This window comes from Apaloderma vittatum, unplaced genomic scaffold (genome assembly GCF_000703405.1).
Source record: "Apaloderma vittatum isolate BGI_N311 unplaced genomic scaffold, ASM70340v1 scaffold30275, whole genome shotgun sequence".
Taxonomy (NCBI): domain Eukaryota; kingdom Metazoa; phylum Chordata; class Aves; order Trogoniformes; family Trogonidae; genus Apaloderma; species Apaloderma vittatum.
This window is the reverse complement of record NW_009719334.1, coordinates 18743-19309: the sequence shown is the minus strand read 5'-3', so window position 1 is coordinate 19309 and position 567 is coordinate 18743. Positions and strand designations below refer to the sequence as shown.

Below are 567 nucleotides of genomic sequence, written 5' to 3'. Positions count from 1 at the left end.
TCCCCCTCTTCATCGGCTGCATTCCCAGAGCCACCCTAACCACTGCTGCCTGGCCACCCCCTCCGTGGTCAGCCACCTTCCCAGGCATCCCAACATCTCACCATACCCAGAATCCCCCAAACAGTGTTTGCTCTCACCGGGGACTGGCTGGCCATCTCTACTCCCGCCTGCAGGAACTCATTGAAGTCCTGCCCAAATTTGCCAGAGGACTTGGCCAGGTCTTGAGGAGTGCCACGTGACGCCTGCACCAGCTCGTTGGCGGACTGGTTGAGCCCTGCAGCCGCCCTGTTCAGCTGACTCTGTGCCTCCTGGAAGCTCTTGGTGCTGGGAGGGAACTGAAGGCAAGGAGAGGGGTTAGAAAACGCAGTGAGAAAGATGGAGAAGGCCTGTCTCATCCTTGGGGATAAGCTACAGAGGAACTCAGTGTAGGTGTACCAGCTTGCATCCCTATGAGCCTTCCCCCTTCCCCTCTGGCTCTGTCTCAGCTCACCGAATCTGCGAGCAGCCTCTTACTGGCATCTCCCACCATGCGAATGGCAGGATCCACCTCCCGGCGCCCCCGAAGGC

At 59.4% G+C, this 567-nt stretch overlaps 1 protein-coding gene across 1 annotated transcript in view; it reads right to left on the bottom strand.

Moving 5' to 3' along the window:
• LOC104274854 (talin-1-like) overlaps positions 1 to 567 on the bottom strand; it is a gene marked incomplete at its 3' end in the record, with an annotated part of 27265 nt that overhangs the window by 12648 nt on the left and 14050 nt on the right. The window contains 2 exon segments of the mRNA XM_009870606.1: positions 138 to 335; positions 491 to 567. Of these exon segments, the coding sequence (XP_009868908.1) occupies positions 138 to 335; positions 491 to 567 (275 nt within the window).